The sequence below is a fragment of the Lynx rufus genome, unplaced genomic scaffold (genome assembly GCF_022079265.1).
Source record: "Lynx rufus isolate CCGP_SWC_20201006 ecotype Redwood Valley unplaced genomic scaffold, mLynRuf1.p SCAF_2, whole genome shotgun sequence".
Taxonomy (NCBI): domain Eukaryota; kingdom Metazoa; phylum Chordata; class Mammalia; order Carnivora; family Felidae; genus Lynx; species Lynx rufus.
In genome coordinates, this window is record NW_025814834.1 from 73,082,589 (window position 1) to 73,108,988 (window position 26,400).

At 36.1% G+C, this 26,400-nt stretch overlaps 1 protein-coding gene across 5 annotated transcripts in view; it reads left to right on the top strand.

Moving 5' to 3' along the window:
- WDSUB1 (WD repeat, sterile alpha motif and U-box domain containing 1) overlaps positions 1 to 24,772 on the top strand; it is a 51,644-nt gene extending 26,872 nt beyond the window's left edge. For all 5 annotated transcript variants that reach the window (XM_047083207.1, XM_047083204.1, XM_047083206.1 and 2 more), the window contains 2 exons: positions 5,268 to 5,408; positions 24,372 to 24,772. In XM_047083207.1, coding sequence (XP_046939163.1) covers positions 5,268 to 5,408; positions 24,372 to 24,529 — 299 coding nt within the window. In that variant the 3' untranslated portion in view covers positions 24,530 to 24,772. The remainder of the gene's footprint in view (positions 1 to 5,267; positions 5,409 to 24,371) is intronic.
- The last annotated feature ends 1,628 nt before the right edge of the window (positions 24,773 to 26,400 follow it).

Consider the following 26,400-nt stretch of genomic DNA (forward strand, 5'->3'; position numbering starts at 1 on the left):
ACAGAGTGAGACAAAGCGTGAGTGGGGGAGGGGCAAAGAGAGAAGGAGACAAAGAATCTGAAGCAGGCTCCAGGCTCTGAGCAAGCTGTCAGCACAGAGCCTATGCTGGGCTTGAACCCACGAACTGTGAGATTGTGACCTGAGCCAAAGTCGGGTGCTCAACCGACTGAGCCACCCAGGCGCCCCTAGTTTGAAGACTTAATGTCATGCTGTAATAAAACTAATAACCGGACACTACTATTAACATGCTATAATGAAATCCTACTGAGAAAGCATAGAAAATAGGATATCCATAGTGAGATTTATTGTTAATGAAGAGTCAAATAACAAAAAAAAATATTAAAACCATTTTGGAGTATAGTGTTATACTTTCCTTATATGGTAAATATAGCATATGAGTGTATTTAAATCTCTTGAAATCTTACAGCCTTTAAAAAGTTAACATAATGATGATTTGTGAAAATACTTAGGGTCAGATGGTTTTGTACTCCGGCCATATTATGAGAGCTGTTTTTGTATTTCTAATGACTTATTGCCTTTATAATTTATTCTTTCCTCCTGAAAGTTGGTAACAGAGTGTAGGGTTGTTTGTTTGTTTTTCTGCTGATTTTTGCATCTTCATTAGTTGATTTCTTATTACTCTCTCACAATAAATCTTAACAGTACCTTATCATTTAGAAGCACTTAACACTATAAAACAATAATTTCAGATTTCAACAAAGGATGTTTGAAAACAAAAGAAGCATAGTAAAAACAATAGGAATAGAATTCTATTCTGATAGATAAATAAATAAGAAAGTCTTATAGGATTTAATGAATGATTTGAAATAGTTTTTGAAGGATGAGTCCCAGGATTAGTAGTTACAGTCATTTTAAACTTCAGTGAAATAAGTTTCAGAACTATCAGGCCCAAGCCAAAATTGAAATATAATTTAACTTCTATAGTGGTCTAATAGTGGAATTAGGAAAATTATTATTATGAATGGAGACAAAAATGTTAACATTTTCTAGTAAATAAGGAATGTATTCTGTGTGTTTAAGATTTGGAAAGTTGGCAAATTAAACAGAATAAATTAGTAAATGGGCTAGGGCATTTATTTTTTCACATAATTCTACAGTATTTGAAAGTTTTTATAGAATTATAAAGAATTATAAAGGATCAAGAAGTTAACTTTAATCTTCTACAAGTACTACTTTAAGCTACAGTGAATTTCTTTTAGTCTTGAATTTTAAGAAAAGCAGATTCTTAAGATAGTATATTGGCATAATAGAGAATTGAAATTGAGTCTAAAGAAAAAATGTGCTAAGAGGCAAACTGATGAGTAAATGATAATGAATTTTATTCTTTAGATGCATAACTCTCTTACTTGCTTTTGACTTGTGATATAATTGTTAGAACAGTTCCTAAGTCAACGCGAGTAAATAGGAATTTGTGTATTCGCCATATGGAGGAATTTTGCAGTAAAGCACATTGGGGTGTTAGAGACCAAAGTATGTGTATCTATTATGTTTGACACTTAAAAAGTTACTTTTAAGGAATCAAGCAGTCTATGAAATTTTCTAGTGAGCCTTTTATAAATATATAATAAAGGAACTTTCTATAGACTTGAATCTGCTGGAGTTTGATGCTTTAATCTAGGATAGCCATCCTTTCTTAGGATTGTGTTAATGGAAACCAGGGTACACTAGCCAGTTGTAACTAGACGATAACTCTTTATATTTAGTCTCACGTTTGCATAAGAAATGTCCAGACAGATTACAGGTACAAAAGATCCTTGACATTGAGATAGAGAGCTGTCTTAAGACATTTGTGAATCCACCAATTTGTGAACTCCACTATAGTATTTAATCTCTCATTCAAAAGTCATTAAGTATGAAGGGTGAAGAGTGAGAGTCTCTCGCTTCTGAGATGTGATAGTAGGCAAGCAGTAAATCTGGCCACATGACTTTCATCTGCACCTTGGCTTCAGTTTATGTTTGGGTCTCAGAAATTTTAAATTGCTGCCTGCCTTGGAGTGTGGAATTGCTGTAGATGATATAGTGGTAGAAACCTGGAATGACAAATGCTGAAGAACTATTCTATATCATGTCAGTCCTTACACCTACATTCAAATAATTATCAATCATCGAGTCCTAATTGGGAATGAAGTTTTTTCAAAAGGCTTCTTCTACCTTTTGCTCTTGTCTTTCCAAGAAACCATAAGGCACATGAGACATTTTTATCATTTTCTAGCTTAAAATTATAATATCAAATTGTTCAATCAGATGCTTTTTCAAACTTTATGCAGCAACTGAACATCCTTAGATTTTGAGTTTCTTCAATTCCTAGAACTACTTCCTTATGTAGATTTTCATTTGTTGCCTAAGTGAACTATCATGAACTACTGGAACATTCACTGTTTTGTTGTTGTTGTTATGCACGATTAAAGTGACACAGTCCCTTTAGTTCTGGTCTAGTTACTGTGAGCCTGTGCATGGACCTGCTGCTGGACTGGGCAGTTCAGTTGCTGCTCTTAAATTGGCCCACCACACTTTCCAGTGGGAACTTGTGGGCATTTGGGGGGGCTCCATTCCTTAGGCTGGTCAGATGTCCTGTTACTTCCACACAGGTGTCAACCACAGGTCTGTGGAGGTTGGTGGTTTGTCCTCGCCTGCTTATACGGTGGGGTTTGTGAGACACCTTGCCACTTTACTTTGTTGCGGAGATTGTCTGTGGGATTTGATTTTGCTCTCACTCTTTTTTTATGTGGAGATTCGGAGAAATTAAAAAACTATACTGCTTCTACCACCGACTTATCCAAATCCTTTTGAAAAAAATCCCTACTTGTATCTATCATCGTTTCCCTTTTCTTTTCCTATCGTTTGTACGTCTTTGTTTTCCCTTGACCATTCTAGTCAGGAGTTGTCTTTTTTTTAATAGTTTTTTTTAAAAATATGTTTTTGTTGTTCTGTTCTTTCCTGAGAAACTGGCTTCTGGTTTTGTTGTTCTCTCTCTGGGCAGTGGAGAGGTGATGGAGTGACCAGCCTGATGAGCTGTGTTTCTTAGTTCTGGGCGACAGCTCTGTCTTGTTATGGTGCCTCCAGCCATTGCTGGCCTTGCCGCTTCAGCAGTGATCCATACAGGACACAGCTGGTAGAGAGAACGGTAGAGGTATCAAGGTCTCTCTTCCATTCGTGTACACGTATCTCTGCTGTAAGTGGCCATCTTCCATCCCTCACTCTGGAACCCAGTTACCTCTATTTTCTTAGGGGCTTTTCAGAGTTTTGTTTTACATCTTTGGTTGTTATTTGTGTGTAGACTCCATCAGTTCTCAATTATGTAGCATTTTCAGGGTTGGAGAAGAGAGTACAGGAATTGTTGTCCTATTTAACTTGACATCTTATTAAGAACCACATGCCTTTTCAGAGTTACAATAAATATATCCAGATAGTTCCCATTACCCATACTAAGGGTTTAGTAGCCATCAGCTGGTAAGGGTCTTTTCTTCCTGAGCAATTAAATTTAATAACACCCACTCCCAACCCCCAGTCACAAAAGGAGATATTTGTTTCTGGCTAAGCTCTGGGGATATCACTTGGTAATTGCTTCCCTGAGGGCAAAGTGATCTGATTCCATTTTTAAATGACATTAAAATTGGACACGGATAACACCCAATTTAACTTTTTCTTATCTGGGGGCATTTTGAAATAGGTTTTCTGTGTTCTCTATTATAAAAATCATAAGCATTCTAAATATTAGCACCCATATTTTTTGACAGGGAAATATATATTTTTCATAATATTAAATGCTTCTATATCTTTTTCTTGTATGTTCTATAACTATCCCTTTAAATGAGATGACTTCTAATTGTAAACATGTTGTGGTACTTTTAAAAAACTGTTTAAAAACTCTTCAATTTGGTTTCGGTGAATTACATAGGAAAGAATTCCTAGGAAAGCAGTGCCGTAGTCCCTAAGAGGCAGGCGGCTGCTAGGTTGACTTGCCACACTTCCGTAGATTGTGGGCAACGAATCCGAATAGATTTAAACAGTGTATTCCTCAGGGCACAGCAAGCAGTGTGAGCTTCAAGGTTTTTCTTTCCCCCCCGAAGTCTTGTGAGGGCAGTTTGTGTCTGTGTCATAGCGGAGATACCCTGAGCTCACAAAACTCTTTCATCTTTTGAGGGGATTGCTAGCAAACCTAGCCCAAGAGTCATTTTATCTTTGTACCTATCACAGAACAAATCTGCCCTCTGACTGGGAGGGACACAAATTACTGCAAAAAAGTCATCATAAGGGGTGTATAAACACCCTGAAGAATTGCCTCCCAACAAAATAAAAAGCTGATTTGGCTTTTCATGAAAACTGTGAGGTGTTGTGAAATGTAATTTTTTTCTTCTACCCACCCCCCTACCTTCACATGTCTCTGTCTAAAGTAGAACTGTCACTGGGGCACCTGGGTGGCTCAGTCGGTTAAGCGTCCGACTTCGGCTCAGGTCATGATCTCGCGGTCCGTGAGTTCGAGCCCCGCATCGGGCTCTGTGCTGACACCTCAGAGCCTGGAACCTGCTTCAGATTCTGTGTCTCCCTCTCTCTCTGACCCTCCCCCGTTCATGCTCTGTCTCTGTCTCAAAAATAAATAAACGTTAAAAAAAAATTAAAAAAAAATAAAGTAGAACTGTCAGCCCTAAAAAGGTAAACAGCTAATAACACTAAACCTCCTACAATTAATTACTCTCAACTTCCAGAAGCTGAAAATGAAGGTAATTTTTAAAACTTGATAAAGTAAAAATGCAAATGAGTGAGTTTAACTTGTGTGTACAGTCTGGGACAAACAGATGAGCTTCATGATTGTGTTTCATATGAGATCGGCCAATAATATTTCCAATTCCAAAAATGTTTTACATATAAAATGGAATTTTTCCATTATTAAACTGAAGATGTTTAAAAATTGTTCTTAGGAAATTTTTTGCTTAAATACATAACCAATAACAACAAGCCTTTTCTAAGGTTGTGCGGTATATTACTATTCAGCAGTCTGAAATTCTCAAACTTTTAGAATCTAAGCTTGTTTAGAATAAACTCACCATTAGTTGCTGATTTATTTTAACCAAATGATATTCTGTACTATAAATATTGGTTAAAGAATTTATAAAGAAAACCATTCCGTGTGGTCAAACAGTATGTGTGAAGATTTTGGGTTGTAATAGATAACCTCTCTATTTGCTAAAGACTTGCATAAAGGTTACCAGAGGTTCTCCCATCCTAACAGAATAATTTCTTTCCAGAATCTCTAGGGCTGCGGAGTAAAGTGCTGAGGAAAATTGAAGAGCTCAGGACAGAAGTGAAAACCCTTTCTTCTGGAATTCCTGATGAATTTCTATGTCCAATAACTAGGGAGCTTATGAAAGATCCTGTCATTGCATCAGGTATGTGTGATGCTTTTGTAAGTTTGAGGGCGTGTTGTGTGCTAAATGAATAAATGATAGTTTACAGAAGTTTGTTTAAATGTGGAAAGTTTTTTAAATCTGTTTTATAGCTCATAAGTTTTTTTAAGTCATTTAATCTGAAGTAAACTGTTGAACATTATATATTTCTTTTGTTTTTAAATGTTTATTTGAGAGAGTGTGTGTGAACCAGTTGAGAAGGGGCAGAGAGAGAGGGGGAGAGAGAATTGCAAGCAGGCTCCACGCTGTCAGCACAGAGCCTGACATGGGGCTCCAACTCATGAATGGTGAGACCATGACCTGAGCCGAAATCAGGAGTTAGACGCTCAACTCACTGAGCCACCTAGGTGCCCTGAACATTATATATTTCGTAATAAAACTGGATGGAGTAGGTTAGGACAAAAGGAATAAGTTTTACAAGCTTTACTTAAACTTGTGAAATGCGTGTTCGGTTACAAGAATGCAAGTTAAAATACTGTTTTTGAGATAGACTGTTGAGATCTCTTATGTTTATTTTGTCTACCATGAATTTAAACAACCTTACAGGGGCGCCTGGGTGGCGCAGTCGGTTAAGCGTCCGACTTCAGCCAGGTCACGATCTCGCGGTCCGGGAGTTCGAGCCCCGCGTCAGGCTCTGGGCGGATGGCTCAGAGCCTGGAGCCTGTTTCCGATTCTGTGTCTCCCTCTCTCTCTGCCCCTCCCCCGTTCATGCTCTGTCTCTCTCTGTCCCAAAAATAAATAAACGTTGAAAAAAAAAAATTAAAAAAAAAAAATAAACAACCTTACAGGAATAAGATTTATAGATTATGAAGTTGCATCATTCCACATTAATTTCTAATCTTTGTCAATAGACATAGGCATACATACTTTATCTAGTTGTAATCAGTGAATCCATATTTTTTTTTTATCTTTGTGTAAAACTTTATACACTTCTAAATATTGACTTAGCCTAAATAACTTTATTCCACTGTGGCTCTATGCTACATTTTGACTCTTGCAAACACATACAAACACCAAACAGTAGAAATCTTTATTTTGTAAATATCATTGCACTGATATCTTAGTACTTATTTTTTTCTATTATTACCCATTACTTAGGGTTATTTTTATGATATGTGTGCTCTAAAGCAGAATTAATCAATGAGAATATTTTATGAACATGAAAAAGAACAATTTTGACAGTTTTTGTTAGGATATTCAGTGGACATTTGAAAAGTGTGTGGTCTTTCCCCATTGTATGGTCTTGGCATCCTTGTTGAAGATCATTTGACCACATATGTGAGGATTTATTTCTCAGTTATTTCATTCCATTGGTCTATATGTTTGTCTTAGTACAGTCAGTATCATACTATTTTGATTACTATAACTTTGTAATATGTTTTGAAATCAGGAAGTATGAGGCCTCTGGCTTTGTTCTTTCTCAGGATTGTTTTAGTGCTTTAGAGTCCTTTGGGATTCCATGTGAATTTTAGTACGGATTTTTTTCTATTTCTGTAAAAAGTGTCATTGGGATTTTGATGGAGGTTGTGTTGCATCTATAGATGACTTTGGGTAGTATGGAATTTTAACAACATTAACTCTTCCAATCCATGAATACAGGATGCCTTTCCATTTATTTGTGTCTTCTTTACTTCTTTCCACAATGTTTTGTAGGTTGCCAGGAATTTGTGTAAAAGCTTGCCAGGAATTTGATGAGAATGGTGTTTAATCTATAGAGCAATTCAGAATCGACATTTCCAACTCATGAATATCACACAGCTCTCCATTTATTTAGGTCTTTATATTTCAGTCTATAGGTTTTGCCTATACTTTGCTAATACTGTCCTTAGGTATTTACTATTTTTATGACACTATAAATACTAGTTGTGGGGTGCTTCAGTGGCTCAGTCAATTAAGCATCTGACTCTTGATTTTCACTCAGGTCATGATCTCACAGTTCATAAGGGTAGCCCATGTTGGGCTCTGCACTGACAGTGAGGAGCCTGCCTGGGATTCTCTCTCTCCCTCTCTTTGCTCCTCTCCCATGCATGTGCACATGCACACCCTCTCTCTCTCTATCAAAGATAAATAAACTTTTAAAAAAGTAGTTTTTAAAAATTTTCAATTCCCAATTCTTCATTGCTTGGTATTCCACAGTTGATTTTGTAGACTGACTTTGTATTCTGTGACCTTGCTTAGTTTATTGGTAATAATAGCTCTTTCATAGATTTTCTTCATACGTGATCATATCATCTGCAAGTAGGGATTTGTATTTCCAATTTGTATGCCTCCCTCTGTCCCCACCCCTTTTCCTGTTTCTTGTTACACTGGCTAGGATTTGCAGTGCAATGTTGAACAGAAGTGGTAAGAGTAGATAGTCATACCTTAATCTGCTCTTGGGCGGGGGGGGGGGGGAGGCGGGGGGGGAGCATTCAATCTTTTGCCATTAAGTATGATGTAAGCTGCCTTCTATCAAGTTAGAGAAGTTTTATTCTATCTCTAATTGCTGAGAATATTTAAAATGTTTATCCACTGAAATAAGATGGTTTTTCTCCTTTATCCTGTATTATGATTGATTACTGTATTCGTTTCCTGTTGCTGCCATATCAAATCATCACAAAATTAGTGGCTTAGAACAACATTTCTGTAGGTCAGAGGCCCAGTACATTCTCACAGGCTAAAGTCAAGGTATTGGCATGTTCTGTTCCTTGCTGGTGGCTCTAGGGAAGAATCCATTTCTTACTCATTTAGGTTGTTGGTAGAATTCAGTACCCTGCGATTTTAGGACTGAGACCTGTATGTTTTTGCTGGCTATAAGCTGAGGGCTGTTTCCAGCTGTGGTAGGCAGAATGTCCATGTCCTAGATCCCCAGAGCCTATGAATGTTACAAGGCCAAAAGGGTTTTGTAGATGTGATTAAGGATCTTGAGATGGAAGCGTCTCCTGTATTATCTGGGTAGACCCAGTGTAATCACAAGGATCCTTATAAGTGAAAGAGGGAAGCAGAAGAGTTGGGCAGAGAAGGAGATGTGACAACAGGATAGAGGTTATTATCTGATACCAGACAATGAGCTAAGGAATTTAGGCAGCCTTTAGAAGCTAATAAAGACAAGGGAAGAGATTTTCTGTCCCCTGGAGCCTTTGGAGAGAATGTCACCCTGCTGACACCTTGATTTCAACCCAGTGAAACTGATGTCATATTTCTGATTTGCAGAACTGTAAGATAACAAATTGTGTTAAGCCACTAAGTTTGTAGTATTTTGTTCTAGAGGCAATAGGAAACTAATACACTGGCCTCTTGGACTGTTTCATTTCTTGGCTTGGGGCCTTTTTCCATCTTCAAACCTAGTGACAGTATCCTTCTTGTATCACATTGCATCTCTTTGACCCACCTTCCTACCTTCCTCTTTGGCTTTTAAGAACTCATGTGATACGATAATTTCCTGTCTTAAAATCAGCTTATTAGTGACCTTAATTCCTTTGCAACCTTAGTTCTCTTTTGCCATGTTAACATAACACAGTCATAGGTTCCAATTAGGATGTGGACATATTTGTGAGTCATTATTCTACTTAACACAATTAGATTCATTGATTTTTTTTTTATTGTGATGATATACGTATATATAAAACCATTTTAACAATTTTTGAGTGTACAATTCAGTGGTATTGAATTTGACTATTCTGGATACCTTATAGAAGTAGAATCATGGAATATTTGTCCTTTTGTGTTGACTTATTTTACTTAGTATAATGTCTTCGGGGTTCATGCACACTGTAGCATGTGTCACAATTGCTTTCCTTTTTAAAGCTGAAAAATATTTCATTGTGTGGATATACCATATTTAGTATATGCATCCAGCCATGGACATTTGGGTTGTTACTCCCTTTTGGCTATTGTGAATAATGCCACTGTGAACATGAGTGTACAAATATCTGCTCAAGTCCCTGCCTTTAGTTCTTTTGGGTATATACCAAGAAGTGGAATTGTTAGGTCATATAGTAATTCTATATTTAATTTTTTGAGGAACCACCTATACCATCTCCACAGGGGCGGCACTATTTTACATTCTCACCATCAGTGCACAAGGGTTCCAAGTTTTCTACATCCTTGCCAGGACTTGTTATTTTCTGGTGTTTGTATTGTTTTATAATAGCCATCCCGATGGGTGTGAGGTGGTATCTCATTGCGGTTTTGATTTACATTTCTCTAGTGATTAGGATGCTGACCTTCTTCTGTACTTATTGACCATTTTATATGTCTTCTTTGGAGAAATGTCTATTTAAGTCCTTTGCCATTTTTCAATCTGTTTTTGTTGTTTAGTTATAGGAGTCATTTATGTATTCTGGATATCAATCCCTTATCAGATAAGATTTAGAAATGTATCTCCCATTCCACAGGTTGCCTTTTCACTTTGTTATAGGGCCCTTTGATACACAAAAGTTCTTAATTTTGATGAAGTCCAGTTTATTTTTTCTTTTACTGCATGTGTTTTTGGCGTTATATTTGGGAAATCATTACCAAATCCAATGTCTTGAAGCATTCCCCTGAGTTTTATTATCTTTTGTATATGGTCTACTTATCCTTTTGTATGCAGATACTCACTTTACCAACCCCGTTTGTTAAAGAATGGTCTTGGCACCCTTGTTGAAAACACTTGACTATGTGGGGGTTTGCTTCTCTTATATTCTATTGGTCTACATAGCTGTCTTTATGCCAGTACCATACTGTTTTGATTACTGTAGCTTTGTATATAGTAACTTTTGAAATCAAGAAATGTGAGTCTTCCAACCTTTTTTTCTTCAGGATTGTTCTGGCTCTTTAAGATCTATTGTAATTCATACACAAAATGTCTTTGGGATTTTGAGAGGGATTGCAATGGGGATCACATGGACTCTGTAATTTCTTTAGGTAGTATGGGAATTTTAACCACTGTCTTCCAGTCCATGAGCACAGGATGCCTTTTTTGTTTAATTTCTTACAGCAGTGTTCCATAGTTTTCAGCATACAAGTCTTTCACCTCTTTAAGTTTATGACTAAGTATTTAATTCTTTTTGATGCTATTTGTAAATAGAATTTTCTTAATTTTATTTTTGGATTCTTTATGGTCAGTGTGTGGAACCACAGCTGATTTTTATATGTTGATTTTTGTATCCTGCAGCTTTGCTGAATTGATTTCTTAGGACTTTCTTTTGGAATCTTTAGGGTTTGAATTATCTTCTTCACTTATTGCTGGATTTGACCTGCTAATATTTCCAGCGTTGTTGTATCTGTGTTCTTAAGAGATACTGGAGTTTTCTTGCTTTATTATAGGAAAGTTTCTTTTAATTATAATTCCAAATCTAGCTTTTAATACATAATTTCATCAAATTAGATTTCTGAGTATTCTCTCTTCTTGGAGGTTTGCATTTTCTGTTACCTTAAAATATACTTGTTGGCATCATTTAATATATTTTTTGTTGAATTGTATCTCATTTGTTTTAATCTTGATTCTCTTGTTTATAGTTGCATAGTATTTTTCTTTCAATCTACTTTTAAAATAAACGTAGTGTACATCTTGATGTAACTTTACCTAAATTAAATCATAAAGTAGGTCTTTCTGGAGTTCTTAAGCTTCTGAAGCATTGTTTGATTTATCCATGTTGTTGTACAAAGCAGTAATTTGTTAACTTTTATGTGTCAATATACTATAAATTATCCATTCTGTCATTGTTACCTGCCATGAATCTTTATTCATGTTTTTTGGTGAACACACATATGCATTGTTATTGGGTATATTCCATAGAGTAGATATGCACAGGTTATTATCCAGAGTGGTTGAAACAGCTTTACCCCCTCCAGCAGTGTATAAGAATTATAGTTCCTCCATAGCCTTACTTCTATTTGGTATTGCCTGTGTCTTCCACATGCAGTTCTAAAAAATGACAGGTCTGTACACTTGGTCCAGTTACCCCAGTGCCAACATTTGCAAAATGATATATCACAAGTAGGATATGAACACTGATGCAAACTACCAAGCTTATTTAGATTTCCCCAGCTCCATGTAATGTGTATTAAGTTCTATAAGTTTGTCCCTTTTGGAAGTTTGAGCATCAGCCACCAGTCAAGACAGAACAGCTCCAAACCTACACACCTTCTTTTGTCTTTTTCTAACTATATCCATCACCTGCCTGCTCTCTCCTCATTCGGTTCTCCATTTCTTTTCAAAAAAAATTTTTAAACATTTATTTTTGAGAGACAGAACACGAGTTGGGGAGGGGCAGAGAGAGAGAGGGAAACACAGAATCTGAAGCAGGCTCCAGGCTCTGAGCTGTCAGCACAGAGCCCGACATGGGGCTTGAACCCACGAACCATGAGATCATGACCTGAGCTGAAGTTGGACACTTAACTGACTGAGCCAACCAGGCGCCCCTCTATTCTCCATTTCTAAACTTTGTCATTTCAAAAGTACCTTATGAATAGAATCATATAGTAAATAACATTTGGGGATTAGGTTTTTTCAATTAGCATTATCCAGGGAGAGTTGCCATTCATTCATTTTTAGTCTTCCTGTGTTACTTTTAGAGGTGTTCCCTGTGGAAAACATACAAAAACATACATATAGTTGAAGTTGAATTAAAATCTCAGTCTTCATCTTTAGTGGAATTGAACTGATGGCTTTATATTGTGATTGATAAATTTGGGCTAATTCCTGCCAACATATTTCCACTTGATTCTGCTTTCTTCTAGCTCGTTTCCCCCCTTCTTTCCTGAATTTTTCTGAATTAATCACATCCTTTTTGGTGTTTTTCCCTTGATGTTTCAGAAGGCCTCTATACCTTATCTGTTAAACTGCCTGCCTCAGAAGCATTCTTACAGAGTATTTTTAAAAAGCAGCATGCAGGGGCGCCTGGGTGGCTCAGTCGGTTAAATGTCCGACTTCGGCTCAGGTCACGATCTCGTGGTCCGTGAGTTCGAGCCCCGCGTCAGGCTCTGAGCTGATGGCTCGGAGCCTGCTTCCGATTCTGTGTCTCCCTCACTCTCTGCCCCTCCCCCGTTCATGCTCTGTCTCAAAAATAAATAAATGTTAAAAAAAATTTTTTTTAAAAGCAGCATGTGATTGGTGAAAAACAAGCAATAGAGAAATCTATATTTTGAAAATGTGGAGGCTTTGATATATCCATCCAGATATTTTTCTATTTATAATTTCATCCTGTGACAAAGCAATATGATACAATCTTTTAAAAAATTGCTTTCATTTACTTAATATATCAGCGAGTATTTCATTTTAGTATATTCAGAACTACCTCATTCTCAACTACAGGATGTATTTCATGGCATGACTGTGCCATAAAGTTTTCCAAGTAATTCTGTAGAAAAAAATCCTTAGTCATGTAGTATATACAGGTACACTTATTTAAATGTAACTATTGGATAAAAATCTTAATATTGATAGGTACTGCCATACTTTAATTATGCTCATCTTTCATTCTTTTTAAAAATTGGCTTGCCCAATTTTTGCCCATTCAGACCTCCTGATGAATTTTAGAATCATCGTATTAAACAAAAAAAAATCTAATTGACATTATTATTAGAATTACAGAAACCTAAAATGAAACTTAATTTGGGGGTGGAGTGGGTAGTAGAAATGAAAACATTACACTAGTCAGGTATTCCTGACAATGCTTTTGAACAGTAATTATACACAATTAGCTGTGTGAGTATTAAATACTTCAGAAGATATTGTTTCTTAGGTTCATTCCTTAGAAATATTCAGAGCTTATATCTGTTTTCAGTTTCTGATGTTTGTGGGATCCTAATTCTGTTCTTTGTTGTCTATTCAGTCAAGTATTACCTGCGGAATTTCAGGGCAGGAAGAGGGCATTTAGCTCCAGAGAGGTGTTGGAGAGCAACAGGGGACAGAGCAAGCTTTTTTCTTGGACAAAGACAATATAAATTCAAAGCCCAGGCCAGTTAGCTAATATTTTTCACTTGAACTTGGAAGTCAGCTATACATGTAAAAAGATGGTTCCTTTTTGTCACATTTCTAAGTATAATGTAGCAAGAAATATAAGGGCTCACTTAATCTGCTTTGTTACCAGAAATAGAAGTCTAAGAAACAAATCTTAAAAAGGTATTGTTACTTTGGTATTTTACCAGAACCTCTTCATCTATTAAATTATTAAATAAAGTTTTGTGAGTGGAACTTATTAAATATTGCTTACCTCTTAGAACTAGCTGGTACAGTTCTTGATTTGTCAACTTGATATCCTAATTTATAGCAAAAGTCAAATGGTACCATTTGGACAAAAAATATTTTATTGAAGATTTTAAAATTTAAGTCAGTTTTAAAAAGTAGTAAAAATAAGCAAACTTAGTTAATACTGAATACATATATTCTTTTAAATATTGTCATTTGTCCCCCTGGCAACATGTTTGATTTCAAATAAGCTAATTCTAATTGTAGTAAACTTCATGCATGAATTTTTCAAAGAAACCAGGAGTGTCATTAATACAAATTATAAGCTGCAAATGTTTTTAGTTATAATAATGCTTCAGTGACTTTTCATTTATGCATGAAAGGCTCTATGTATATGTGTGGGTGGGGATGTGGCCTTTGCTTTGTAGCTCTAATAATCCCTCTGCTCTGGGATGACCTTCAGAACAGTCTGAAACCTTATTAGCAATGCTATAGATCCAACCCAAATTCCTGATTTTCCTATTTATCAAGTATTTGTTACCAGTAGAAAACTCTTGGTATTATAAAATAGTGATTCATTAGAATAACCATGAAAAGCTGATATTGAACTTTAGGGTAAACTATGGCCAGTGTAACTGACTTAGTTACAGTAGGAAGCCTGTACCTCCATAGACTGAATGATTTGACATGTTACACACTACTACCACCCAAGCAGGCAAGGAAAAATTATTCACCTAAGAAAATTCAATTAAAGGTGACAAAACACCGTGTGATAACATTTTCTAACAGTGCAGATAAAATATATATTAAAAGTGGAGAGTAGAGAATATGAAAAAATTGAATATGCTCACTGATTATTAACTGATGGAAAACGTATTTGAAGTTTTGAGTACTACTTACTATAAAGAACCAGTGGATGCTAGTAGTATTCTTGGTCTCTTTTTAAAAGATATTAATGTAGGGGTACCTGGATGGCTCAGTTGGTTGAGTGTCTGACTTCGTCTCAGGTCATGATCTCACGGTCCATGGGTTTGAGCCCCACAGGGGGCTCTGTGCTGACAGCTCAGAGCCTGCTTTGGATTCTGTGTCTCCTACTTTCTCTGTCCCTCCCTGGCCTATGCATGAGTTCTCTCTCTCTCTCAAAAATAAACAAGCATTAAAAAAGATATTAGTGTAAAGGTAACCAAAAAATCAAAAATACAAACCTCCCTAAGCATTAAAATTGGTGAAACTAGCTCCTATAGTGAAAGTTTATTTATGTGATATATAACAAGAATGATAAGTATTACCAATTTATTGCTCAGTAATTCTACCAGTGGATTTAATTCCTCCCTAAAGAGAAAAAAGATTTGACATTAGCTAACAAAGCATAATCCAACCTAAAAGCAAGGATTCAGAGAGGGTAGAAATAAAAGGATAGGCAAAAATGACACAGTTGCAAGTAAAAGTAAAGAAGGGTTACATACTTGTCTGCAAACATAGACCTCAGACCAAAAAACAAATTTTTAAGACACACAAAGATACCATGTGATATTGAAGATCAAAGCTCTCAGTGAAGATAACCATTATGCAGTCTCAAACAGCAACTTTCTTAAAGTAGAAACTACAGTGTGCGGAAAAAGCACAGTAATAGGCTTGATCATATCTCTCAGTTGAAAATAGATCTGTGTATCAAACACTGAATGTTCAAAATAGAAAGTACACTTTTTAAAACAGATATGGGACATTCATAAATATTAGCCATATTTAAGCACCGAACACTATCACTACCAGAAGTAACACAAACAGCATTATCTCTCCACAATGGAACATAACTAAGAAATTAATAACAAAAGTGGGCCTCTTTCATCTGGAAGGTCAAAAACATTCTATTATCAGATTTATGTAGCCTCGTGACACATGAATTAGCTGTTAATGAACTCATAATGTTCCACATAGTAATAATATTAACATGCACATCATTTATCAGTAATAGGCCAGCGTGATGGTACTACATAAGATTGAGGTTCATTATACTCAATTTTTTTTGGTTTTGTTTTTAAGTCGGCTTCATGCCCAGCATGGAGCCTAACACAGGGCTTGAACTCACAACCCTGAGACAAAGACCTGAGTGGAGACCAAGAGTCAGATGCTTAAACCACTGAGCCACCCAGGTACCCCCATTATACTCAGATTTTTATAAATAAAAATTGAATACGTTTTCCTGTCAAACTAGTCCTACAATTCAACAGTAAGACAAATAATCCAATTAAAAAATAGGCAAAGGATTTGAATAGACCTTTCTTCATAAGAGATCTACAAGCGGTCAATAAGTATTAGATGTCCAATATCATCATGCAAATGAAAATCAAAACCACATTTAGATACCACTTGACACCTACGGCAAAAACTAGAACTTAACATGTGTTGGAAGCATGTGCAGAAATATTGCTGATGGAAATGTAAAATGGTACAGCTGTTGTTGAAAACCGGCACTTCCTCAAAAAGCTAAACACAGTCACCATGTCTAGCAATTGTAGATCTACATCTGAGAGAATTGAAAACATTCATACACAAAGTTTACGTGAATACTCACAGCCTTATTGATATGCAAAACATTGATATAGCCAAAACATGGAAATAACCCAAATGTCCCATCACTGAATAAATGAATAAAATGTGATATGCCCATACAATGGAATACTGATCAGCTAGAAGGACAAATACTTCTACATGCTACATGGATGAACCTTGGAAACATGCTAAGTGAAAGAAGCCAGAAACCAAAGACTACATATTGTATGATCCTATTTATAGGAAATGTCCACAATAGGCAAATCTACAGAGACAGAAAGTAGATGAGTGGTTGCCAAGAGAGGGGAGAGTGAATGCTAAGGGGTACAGGATTTTTCTGAGTGATGAAAATGTTTCGAAGTTAGTATAATTCAAAGTTAAGCAATCATCACCACCAAGAACCATTAAATTGTATACTAAAAAAGGGTGGATTTTGTGGTGTGTAAATTATATCTCAAAAAGGCAGTAACAGTATCTACAGAAAGCATGTACCATCTCTAGGACTCTGGGGAACACAAGCAAGTTGAGGTTATCAGAACCTCACATAGGTCTCTCAGAACCAGAGTTCAGGCCTTTAAAGAAGGGGTACTACCCAACTGGTGCCTCTAAAGGGGTAGGATAGGACAAATTTGGGCATACACCTACAAAGAAGCAAGCAAAAAAATCTGGAGAGTATAACCAACTACCCCTGCCAGATGAAGGGCCATGGCCAGGCACAACACTGATAGGAGATATCACTCTGTTTTTGTCTTCCTCTAGAAGATTCCTATTGCAAGATCTAACAAGGAGTCAACTGACAAAAGCAGAAATGTGGTTTGCATTATCCTGGCTCCAGCATGCTGAATCCCCAGTATTGTGCATGAATTTGGAGCTTAGCGACAATAGCTTAATAAGTCTAATCAGCATTTACCAAGTTAAATCAAAGAGGAATCAATAGCCTTTCACTTGTGTGTAAATATATGTAAACAAAAAGCAGTTAAAAGGCATAACATTGCCACAACATGGGACTGAGAGGATATTATGCTAAGTGAAGTCAGACAAAGAAAGACAAGTATCATATGATTTCAGTTGTATGTGGAATCTAAAAAGAAATAATAATAAAAAGCAGAAACAGATCCATAAATACAGGGAATAAACTCATGATTGCCAGAATGGAGGGGGGTAGGGGAATGGGCAAAATTGGTGAAGGGGAACAGGGATACAGGCTTCCACTTCTGGAATAAGTCAGGGGGATATAAGGTACGGTATAGGGAATATAGCCAAGAGTATTGTAATACCATTGTATGATGACCAATGATAGCTACACTTGTGAGCATAGCACAATATACAGACTTATCAAATCCGTATGTTGTACAGCTGAGACTAATGTAACATTGTGTGTCAATTTCAATAAAAAAAAAAATAACAGAGGACAATGTACCAGATCAACATGAAGAAGACTATAACACATCCCTACAAAGTAAACTTGGAACAAATGGAAAGCATACCCCACTAATTTGAAGATACAATGTCAGCAAGATGCCACTATTAGATTTTTTCCTAGTGATACAGATGATGATGATAGATTCCATTGGAAGGACCACACAACAAATAACCTAGAAAATAAAACAGTATCGCTTAGTCCTATCAAATATTAAAACATGTTTTAAGCCTCTATATAACACAGTACGAGATTGGCACATGAATAAACAGAATGGAAATACTTTTTTTTTTAATCGAGGAATTGATACAAGTGCATTTGGAAGTCATTTTAGTGAATGATAAAAATGGCGTTTGTTAAGTCAGTGGTAATAAATACTTTTAACAAGTTGTATTCTTACAACATAATAACCATATGGAAAAGGGTAAAACTGGCTTCATCTCTTATACTGTACATGTACATTTCAAATGGATTAGAGATAAACAAGTCCCAAAAGAAAATGCAGATAAATTCCTTGATAATCTGGAAATAGAGACATTTCCTAACCTGGACTCAAAATCCAAGAGAAATCTCTGAAAAACTGATGAAGTGCCAATATTCCAAAGGTACAAAAAATATTCATGGAATACCAATCCTTCTCAAACTTCCAAAAACTAGAAAAGGAGGGAGCACTTCCAAACTCATTTTATAAGGGCAGCATTACCCCGATAGCAAAACCAGACAAGGACATTACAAGAAAATTACAGACCAATATCCCGGATGAACATAGATGTAAAATTCCTCAATTGCAGCAAATCAAATTCAATACATTAAAAGGGTTACACACCATGATCAAGTGGGACTTATTCCAAGGATGCAAGAATGGTTCAACCTCTGTAAATCACCATCATATATCACATTGACAAAAATGAAGAATAAAAAATCCTATCTCGATGCAGAAAAAGCCTTTGACAAAATCCAACATTCATTTATGATAAAAGCACTCAACAAAATGGGTATAGAGGGAATGTACTTCAACATAATAAAGGCCATATAGGACAAGCCCACAGCTAGTATCAGTGTCAGCAGTGAAAAGTTGAAATCTTTTCCACTAAGATTGGGAATAAGAGAACCTAGTCTCATTACTTTTATTCAACATAGTACTGGAAGTCATAGCTAGAGCAGTTAGGTGAAGCAAAGCACAAAGAAAAGACATCCAAATTGGAAAGGAAGAAGTAAAATGATCTCTGCAGATGACATGTTTTTATACATGGAAAAGTGTAAAGACTCCACAAAAACACTGTTAGAACTAATCAACAAATTAAAGTATTAGGATACAAAATTAATACACAGAAATTTGTTGCATTTCTGTACACTAGTAACAAGCTGTCAGAAATTAATACTCCCATTTACAACTGAATAAAAAAGATACCTAGGAATAAATTTAACCAAGGAGGTAAAAAATCTATAGACTGAAAATTATAATATATTGAGAAAAGAAAGTGAAGAATACATGAAGAAATGGAAAGACATGGATTGAAAGAATATTGTTAAAATGTCTATACTACCCAAAGCAATCTATAGATTCAGTGTAATCTCTATCAAAATTCCAATGGCATTTTTCACAAAAATAGAGCAAACAATCCTAAAATTTGTGTGGAAGCACAGAAGACCTTGAATAGCCAAAGAAATCTTAATGAAAAAGCTGGAGGCATCACATTTCCTGATTTCAGACTATATTACAAAGCTATATATAGCATCAAAACAGTATGGTGTTGGCATAAAAACAGACATAGAATAGAGAGCCCAGAAATAAACCCACACATATATGATCATTAATCTACAACTAAGGAGCCAGGAATATACAATGGGGAAAGGATGGTTTCTTCAATAATTGGCGCTAGGAAAACATGAGCCGTGTGCAAATAGAATGAAATGGGACCTTACACCTTATACAAAATCAACTCCAAATGGATTAAAGACAGTGTAAGACATGAAGCCAAAAAACTCCCAGAAGAAACATAGGTGGTAAGCTCCTTGATATCTGGCTTGGCAATGATTTTTTTTTTGATTCCACACTGAAAGCAAAGGGAACAAAAGCAAAAATAAGTGGGACTACATCAAACTGAAAAGCTTCTGCACAGCAAAAGAAACCATCAGCAAAGTGAAAAGGCAGCCTACAAAATGGGGGAAAATACTTACAAATCACATATCTGATAAAGATTAATATCCAAAATATATAAAGAACTCCTATAACTCAATAGCAAAAAATGAATAAAAGATGAGCAGAGGATCTAAATGTACATTTTTCCAAAGATGACCTACAGAGGGTCAGCAAGTACATGAAAAGGTGCTCAACATTACTAATCATCAGGAAATTACAAAACCACAATGAGCAGTCACCTCACACCTGTTAGAAATGCTTATTAAAAAAAAAAAAAAAAAAAGCCTGGGATTGTGATGCTTCCCGAGTAATATTGAAGACGACCAAAGCGGGAGGCACCACAATCCCAGACTTCAGCCTCTACTACAAAGCTGTAATCATCAAGACAGCATGGTATTGGCACAAAAATAGACACATAGACCAATGGAATAGAATAGACTCCAGAATTGGACCCACAGAAGTGTGGCCAACTAATATCTGACAAAGCAGGAAAGAATATCCAATGGAAAAAAGACAGTCTCTTTAACAAATGGTGCTGGGAGAACTGGACAGCAACATGCAGAAGAATGAAATTAGACCACTTTCTTACACCATTCACAAAAATAAACTCAAAATGGATGAAGGACCTGAATATGAGACAGGAAACCATCAAAACCCTAGAAGAGAAAGCAGGAAAAAACCTCTCTGACCTCAGCCGCAGCTATTTCTTACTTGACACATCTCCAAAGGCAAGGGAATTAAAAGCAAAAATGAACTATTGGGACCTCATGAAGATAAAAAGCTTCTGCATTACAAAGGAAACAATCGACAAAACTAAAAGGCAACTGGCGGAATAGGAAAAGATATTTGCAAATGACGTATCAGACCAAGGGTTTAGTACCCAAAATCTGTAAGAACTCACCAAACTCTACACCCAAAAAACAAATAATCCAGTGAAGAAATGGGCAGAAAACATGAACAGACACTTCTCTAAAGAAGACATCCGGATGGCCAACAGGAACATGAAAAGATGCTCAACGTCACTCCACATCAGGGAAATACAAATCAAAACCACACTGAGCTATCACCTCATGCCAGTCAGAGTGGTTAAAATGAACAAATCAGGAGACTATAGATGCTGGAGAGGATGTGGAGAGACGGGAACCCTCTTGCACTGTTGGTGGGAATGCAAACTGGTGCAGCCACTCTGGAAAAGTGTGGAGGTTCCTCAAAAAATTAAAAATAGATCTACCCTATGACCCAGCAATAGCACTGCTAGGAATTTACCCAAGGGATACAGGAGACGATGCATAGGGGCACTTGTACCCCAATGTTTATAGCAGCACTTTGAACAATAGCCAAATTATGGAAAGAGCCTAAATGTCCATCAACTGATGAATGGATAAAGAAATTATGGTTTATATACACAATGGAATACTACTTGGCAATGAGAAAGAATGAAATACGGCCTTTTGTAGCAACGTGGATGGAACTGGAGAGTATTATACTAAGTGAAATAAGTCATACAGAGAAAGACAGATACCATATGTTTTCACTCTTATGTGGATCCTGAGAAACTTAACAGAACACCATGGGGGTGGGGAAGGGAAAAAAAAAAAGAGGGAGGGAGCCAAAACATAAGAGACTCTTAAAAACTGAGAATAAACTGAGGGTTGATGGGGGGTGGGAGGGAAAATTGGGTGATGGGCATTGAGGAGGGCACCTGTTGGGATGAGCACTGGAAACCAACTTGACAATAAATTTCATATTTAAATAAATAAATAAATGAATAAATAAATAAAAACACCAAAAAGAGACCAAGGGATAGAGAATACAGTAACTATGGGTCCACATTCTCTCAAGGGAGGCAGAATTAAAAAAATAAATAAAATATATAAAAATAAAAAATATAGTGTTGGTGAGGATGTGGAGAAAAGGAACTCTTATGCACTGTTTTGTTGGAATGTAAGTTGGTGCAATCACTATGAAAAATATGGAGATTCCCCCCCCCCCAAATTAAAAATAGAACTACCTTATGATCCAGCAATCCCCTTCTGGGTATTTATTCAAAGGAAGCAAGTCACTAACTTGAAAAGATGTCTGTACCTCCACATTCATTGCCAATATTTAGAATAGCTAAGACATAATAACCCAAGTGTCCACCAGTGGATGAATATATGAAGAAAATATATATGTACACAATGGAATGTAACTCAGCCATAAAAAAAAAAAATCCTGACATTTGTGCCATCATGGATAGACCTTTGAGGGCATTGTGCTAAGTAAAATAAGTCAGAGAAAGAGACCCATTGATCTCACTTACATGTAGAATCCAAGACAAAACACTGAATTCATGGATATGGAGAACAAATTGGCCCCCTACCCCCCATCTCTGACAACCACTGAAATGTGAAGGTAGTCAAAAGACACAAACTTCCAGTTATAACATGAGCAGTCCTAGGGATATAATGTACAGCATGGTGACTATAGTTAATATTACTGTATATATATTAGAAACTTGCTAAGATTTTTAAAAATTGAAGTCTACCTGACAGTTTGTGAGGCATAGTGATTGCAACAACTGTATGCATTCATTATGCTCTGCTTACCACAAATGTATATAATATATATTAAACATAATGTATATATAATATATAATGTATTACATATATATTATATAATGTATATACTATACAAAATGTATAGTATATATATATATATTATATACATTTGTGGTAAGTAGAGCATAATGAATGCTATACCATATATAACATATACTATATTCCCTGTGCTGTACCTTTCATCCCCATGACTTATTCATTCCTTAACTGGAAGCCTGTACCTTCCTCTCCCCTTTAACCGTAACAGAAATCTTAAAAGTCTCCCATCACAAGAAAAAGGAAAAAATTGTAATTGTACATCATGATGGATGTTTATGAGACCTATAGTGATCATTGCACAATATAGTGAAGAATTGTTGTGCATCTGAAACTAATATGTCAATTATATCTTAATGTTTAAAAAGGAAAAAATCCTCCTAAGTCAAGGTCAACTCGATGGAAAAATGGGCCAAAACCAAAAATATTAACAGTTCACAGGACAAAGAAAAGCAAATGGCTCTTAAATGTAAAAAAAAAAAAAAAAAAAAAAAAAAATTCTAGCTCCCTCAAAATAAAGCTACCTGACATCCTATAGCAGTGTTCGTGAGAGACTGGTAAAAATCCGATTTGACAACATATTCTTTTGATGAAGCTCTTGGGGGGAAAAAGCATTCTTATTAATGTTGCTAGCGAAATTATATATACTCTTATCTAGTGAATATCTAGCAAAATTACGTATACCCTGTAATGCAGCAGTCCTACTTCTGGAATCTCTCCAAAAACAAGACTGTCCATCGCAGCACTATTTGTACAAGGCAAAGGTTGGAAACAACCAAGATGCCCATCAATGCCTCCATACAGTCCATCCATACGGTGGACTACTGTGGGGGGAGGGGAGGAATAAAACAAGTTACAGTTAAGTGAAAACGAAGCAGGTACAAAGTAGTGCACAGTAGGCTAGCTCTCATGTAAGAATGTTTGTATTGTGTGTACACATACAGTTGCTTATATTTTCAAAAAACAAAAGGATAAACAGAAGTGTACATAGTTCCCTGTATGGGAAGGCAGGGAACAGGTGTTGAACAGAGACTGATTAGACTCCTCCGAATGCACCTTCTTTTATAGTTTTTACTTGGAATTCACTTAAGTGTTTTACAGAGATAAATCATGAAAGACAAACCAATCTAAAAAGTGAGAGGATAAAGAGGGAAGCAAATGAACATAGTTGTATGTCAAAGTGGTGACATAATGAAATGGAAGAATTTTTTTTTACCCCAGTGATTTTCACAGTATTTCAGTTAGAAGCCCTACCGGATCTATTTTTGGTGACACAAAGAGCCAGAAAGAAATCCGCAATTTCTTTCAGTCTTATGTTAGCAATATATTGACACTGTTAGTTTGAAACTGTTGTACGCATCATAAATTAAAGCAAATAAATGTGTAAATGTAATTAGGAAGGAAGATTTTGTGAAAGAGCTAAAAGTATATACATATATAAAAACAAAGCTTTACCTTTGCTATACATATAAAGAATTTTGCACAGATGTGGTATTAAGCACATGGATTAGCCAGTGGAATTTTTTTTTTTAATCACAAATCCCTTTACTGTCAAGTCCTTAGTGGGGTGAGTTTTATAATCTCTTGGTATCTGGTTCCCTGAGTTTTCAGTATGTCAGGGTTTTGCTGAGTTACTCCTAAGGCTCTTCTCTTTAGCCATATTAATTTTCACATGTCGCTAACAGCTCTAATGAAGCCATTTATCATCACCACCACTCACCTTTCCCTGGCTCTTTTCCTTTCTTCCTTTCTGCCATATCTGAATTTTGGACAGGGTCTCCCTTTTTTTCTTTAATACTTTTTGTGTTCAAAATTATCCGTAAAATACTGACACTATTCAAGGTAATTTATACAATCTCAATGCATCTTATAAGGAATATTTAGGGTGTTGTGGCAGAAGTATTTTAGGAGTAGTGATACAAGACTCCCACTTAAATCACAGTGATGGCCTTGGCAGTGGAGCTGGTATACCCAACTCATTTTAGTAAATCCCAGCCTCCCGAAATTGCAAATAATTTGTGTTTTTTTTTTTTTTTAGACGGCTATTCATATGAAAAGGAAGCAATGGAAAATTGGATCAGCAAAAAGAAACGTACAAGTCCCATGACAAATCTTGTTCTTCCTTCAGTGGTACTTACACCAAACAGGACTCTGAAAATGGCCATTAGCCGATGGCTGGAGACACATCAAAAATAAAATAGTTTATATTGTATATATTTTTCAGTGATCTCATTTGAATGATTTCAAGGTAAATACTAATCAGATATTAAAGCAAAACAGGAGAAAAGTGAATTTACTTACCTGTAAAAACTTATTCTTTGAATTATATGGACAAAATAACATATCTGACCTCCTTTCCTACTATAAAAGCCTTTTCTGTACGTGAAAGATATCTTAATCTGTGGAGAAATAAAGTTTTACTTTGACTTAAAATTGCAATACGCAAAATTGATTCTTGCTAGATGTAGGTCATATTCTCATTAAAACCAAACATCAGAATAATCTAGAATATAACATTAAAATCCTAGTTAATAGCCATTAATTTTTTTTTTTTTTCAACGTTTATTTATTTTTGGGACAGAGAGAGACAGAGCATGAACGGGCGAGGGGCAGAGAGAGAGGGAGACACAGAATCGGAAACAGGCTCCAGGCTCTGAGCAATCAGCCCAGAGCCCGACGCGGGGCTCGAACTCACAGACCGCAAGATCGTGACCTGGCTGAAGTCGGACGCTTAACCGACTGCGCCACCCAGGCGCCCCAATAGCCATTAATTTGATAACTCTTTGGAATCCTTCTAGAGAGAATTTGTAGCAAAATAACTAGATTGTAGCAAAAATGACTAAACTCGGAAAATCACCTGGACATGTTTAATGAGTTTTATTGCATTCTAAATTTGCAAGGTGGCAGTGATTTTTCCCTGCAGTCCAAACCTGTGTACAAGTTAGATGGAATCAATTATCATGAATATGTCAAGTTGACTTTGTTGAAATAAAGTACTAAATTGGCCTCCTTTTTAAAGTTCAGAATCCTTAAAGTTCTCATATATCCTAAGCTAGGGTAACTATACATTTTTACACAATAGGTTGATATTTAATACAACATCCTGATAAGCGTTCACAAGAAGAAAACTTCCAGTTCACAAAGCTGAGGTGGTATTGACTTCACATACCTTTTGTAAGTTGTTTCCCAGAATGAAAGCCATTAGTGGGAAGGCTGGTCAGAACTCAACTGGAACCAAGGCAGGAACCAAGATTCTGTGCCCCCAAAACCCTCATTTTAACTGTTCTAAAATTCAAAAACTCAGAAATGAGAGGGGAAGAGTGATGTAATTATGTATATATTCTTTTCCTATATTTTATAAATTTACAGCTAATATGCTACATGTTTACAGACGTGGAAAGCTTAGCTACCACAAAAATCTCCCAATTATCTTTTAACTGCTTTGTAAAATTTCTGTCATCCTAATGTATTACTGAATTTTATTTCCTTTGTGTCATAGCTGGGATTTACAATCTGTGATTCTACAAGAGGATTTTCTTTTTCATACTACCCATGCTGCTTACATTCGAGTGAAGACCAAAAAAAAGTTGGAACAGGCATTAGGTCCTTTTCTATTGTATTCTATAGAGAAAGTATGTTAACCTAATTTTAACAAAAGATTTTAATTCCTAGAGTCCACTAATGGGCCAAATATTTGTTTTGGTAGACTTATTTTCCAAAGGAGGCACACTAGTTTTTTACATAAAAATTACTAAAAATTATTGACATCATTGATAGAAAACACAATAAAAGACTGGTTATCTCTTAAATGTGTTAAAGGTGATTTTCTTTTCTACATTTCACCATCATGGTTTCCTGTGGCTGAAAACTAAGATGCCAGTAACTTACTAAAGTGAAGTACTTCTAGTCATGAACACAAACCAAAGCCAGACAGCGCCTCCTCCCCGCTCCCACGCCAAAATCCAAACCCATCCACAGGAAGGGACACCACAAGGCCCCTCGGCTACACTCCCAGGCCCAACTGTTCACTCAGGTGTTCGTGGGAGCAGCGCTCACTGGCTCTCAGG